Below are 2225 nucleotides of genomic sequence, written 5' to 3'. Positions count from 1 at the left end.
CCCCCCCCTTTTTATATATTGTTTTATTGTTAACGAATTTGCACGCATTTACGTCTTGGACTTACGGTTAGCACCGAGTCCCTGAGGAGACGACCCTACTTATCGCTATCACAAGTGTGTTTTAGAGATAATAGGCGTATTTTCATAAATTTTATTATTTGCCGGACCCGACACCCGTCAAATTTTTATGATCATTAGTAGACCACAGAATTATGTGCAGTATAAGCTAGTTTCTTATACATTAAACTAAAGACGGAGTCCAACCTGATGGATGCCACTTTCATGGGAAAAAGCATTAGCACCAACAATAGCTTTATGTGGCTGCACCTTCATTCCAGTGTACTCTTCCACCTAAATAATTAACACAGGAGCATGCACTTAATTCATGATTCTTGAAGTAGATTAAAATATCAATAGAAGTAAAGCTTTGAATATATTCTACATACCATCTTGCTAGTCATCACAATATGTCTTGTATTGATCCCCGTGTAAACACCACCCAATAACTCTCCTTTGCATTTCATAGTCATTACCACCTATGATATGTTCACCAAACAGTCATGAGAGACATCCATCAATAAATTCATGATAATGGAGTTCAAAAACATGTGATCGGGAAAACCACCCTTTTAAATCTTTTGATACAAATGTTAAACAGAAGCATGCACCATCTTCAAATGATTATTATCAACAAGAACGGAAGCATAATACTCACCTCTTCCAAAGAAGCATTACCAGCTCTCTCTCCGATTCCATTTATTGTTACATCTACTTGTGTTGCACCTGAAGACATCCCCTGGAATCTTCCACAAACGTCAGCATATATACTACAGTTGATCATAGGCAAACCAAAAACATAACTATTGTATATACCTCTATAGTATTGGCAACAGCCAGTCCTAGATCATTATGGCAATGGATAGCAAAAACGACATTCTCAATGCCAGGAGTGTTGGCTTTTATGTCAGCAACGAGTTGTCCAAACTCACGAGGCAAACAATAGCCAACAGTATCAGCAATGCCAATAGTCGTTGCACCTGCTTTGATAACCTCGCTCACGATCTCGTATAAGAATTCTCTATCCGATCTGTTAACAAGCATATATAGTACACGATTCCATAGTTATTGATCGAGGATCATACATTGCAAATAAACAAACAGCTTATGGCCGGCTTTTCCTATATATTTTACTTCACTTATTGCAAACCAATCACTATTCTTATGGTTGAATTGAAGTTTAGATAAAAATATACCTTGTAGCATCCTCCAGGCCAAATTCAATGTCATTAAACCCTACACTTCTTGCATACGCCACCATACTCCTTGCTTTTTCTATCACTTCTTSTTTTGACATTTTGAGTTTATACTTCATGTGAATCTCACTCGTCGATATAAACAACAATATTCTCGGGAACTTGGCATACTTCATGGCATCCCATGCCGTTAAAATATCCTCCTTTATGCACCTCGCCAAGCCGCAAATGATCGGCACATGACCATTCATGTCACCGACCGTTGCATTTCCAACCTCCTGCGCGATCAACTTAATGGCTTCCACCTCAGATACCGAGGCAGCAGGGAAGCCTGCTTCAATGATATCAACACCCAATTTGGCAAGTTGACGAGCAATCTGAAGTTTTTGGTTTGGGGTCATGCTGGCGCCTGGGGATTGTTCACCGTCCCGGAGAGTGGTGTCGAAAATGCGAATGTATTTAGGGTCCGGGATGTGGTTGGGAGTGTAGTTTGGACGGCGAGAACACATGATTAATGTTGCCTTTTTAGCTTGCATTGAGGGTTTGAAATACGTAACCATCGGATTGATGATGGAGGTGGTGTCAACGATGGCAGTCGGAGTAAAGAAAGTAGCAGTACATGGAGATAGAGATCCAGCCATGGCTATGGAGGAATTGGTGCTGTGTGTGTGGGAGATAGTCGGACAGATGATGCTTAATTCGTTAAGCCACAAGTTTATATATAGAAATATTTCTTACAATCTCAAACAAGTCGTTTGTACCACTACTTGATTCACCCCTATCTGTACATGTGGGGGTGCAATTCTTAAAGATGAGATTTTGATTACACAATTATACTATTTGTTTATTGGGAAAAGTAAAAATCAATGGACTTTCTTGTTTGAAATGATTAAGTTCTTAGACTTTTTTTTGGAACAAATAAGTCCTTGGACATTCCAAAACATGTTAAATAAGTCATTGGACAATTTTTTG

General features: G+C 39.1%; 1 protein-coding gene across 1 annotated transcript in view; it reads right to left on the bottom strand.

Moving 5' to 3' along the window:
• The window catches only part of LOC112518923 (2-isopropylmalate synthase A-like), a 4808-nt gene extending 2991 nt beyond the window's left edge, over positions 1-1817 (bottom strand). The window contains exons 1-5 of the mRNA XM_025126714.1: positions 1254-1817; positions 874-1087; positions 716-796; positions 447-536; positions 265-351 (exon numbers count right to left, since the gene is read on the bottom strand). Coding sequence (XP_024982482.1) covers positions 265-351; positions 447-536; positions 716-796; positions 874-1087; positions 1254-1813 — 1032 coding nt within the window. The 5' untranslated portion in view covers positions 1814-1817. The remainder of the gene's footprint in view (positions 1-264; positions 352-446; positions 537-715; positions 797-873; positions 1088-1253) is intronic.
• Positions 1818-2225: the final 408 nt, after the last annotated feature.

The sequence above is a fragment of the Cynara cardunculus genome (genome assembly GCF_001531365.2).
Source record: "Cynara cardunculus var. scolymus isolate 2C chromosome LG 10, CcrdV1, whole genome shotgun sequence".
Lineage (NCBI taxonomy): Eukaryota > Viridiplantae > Streptophyta > Magnoliopsida > Asterales > Asteraceae > Cynara > Cynara cardunculus.
The sequence above is the reverse complement of the archived record's forward strand: the minus strand, read 5'-3'. Positions and strand labels throughout refer to the sequence as shown.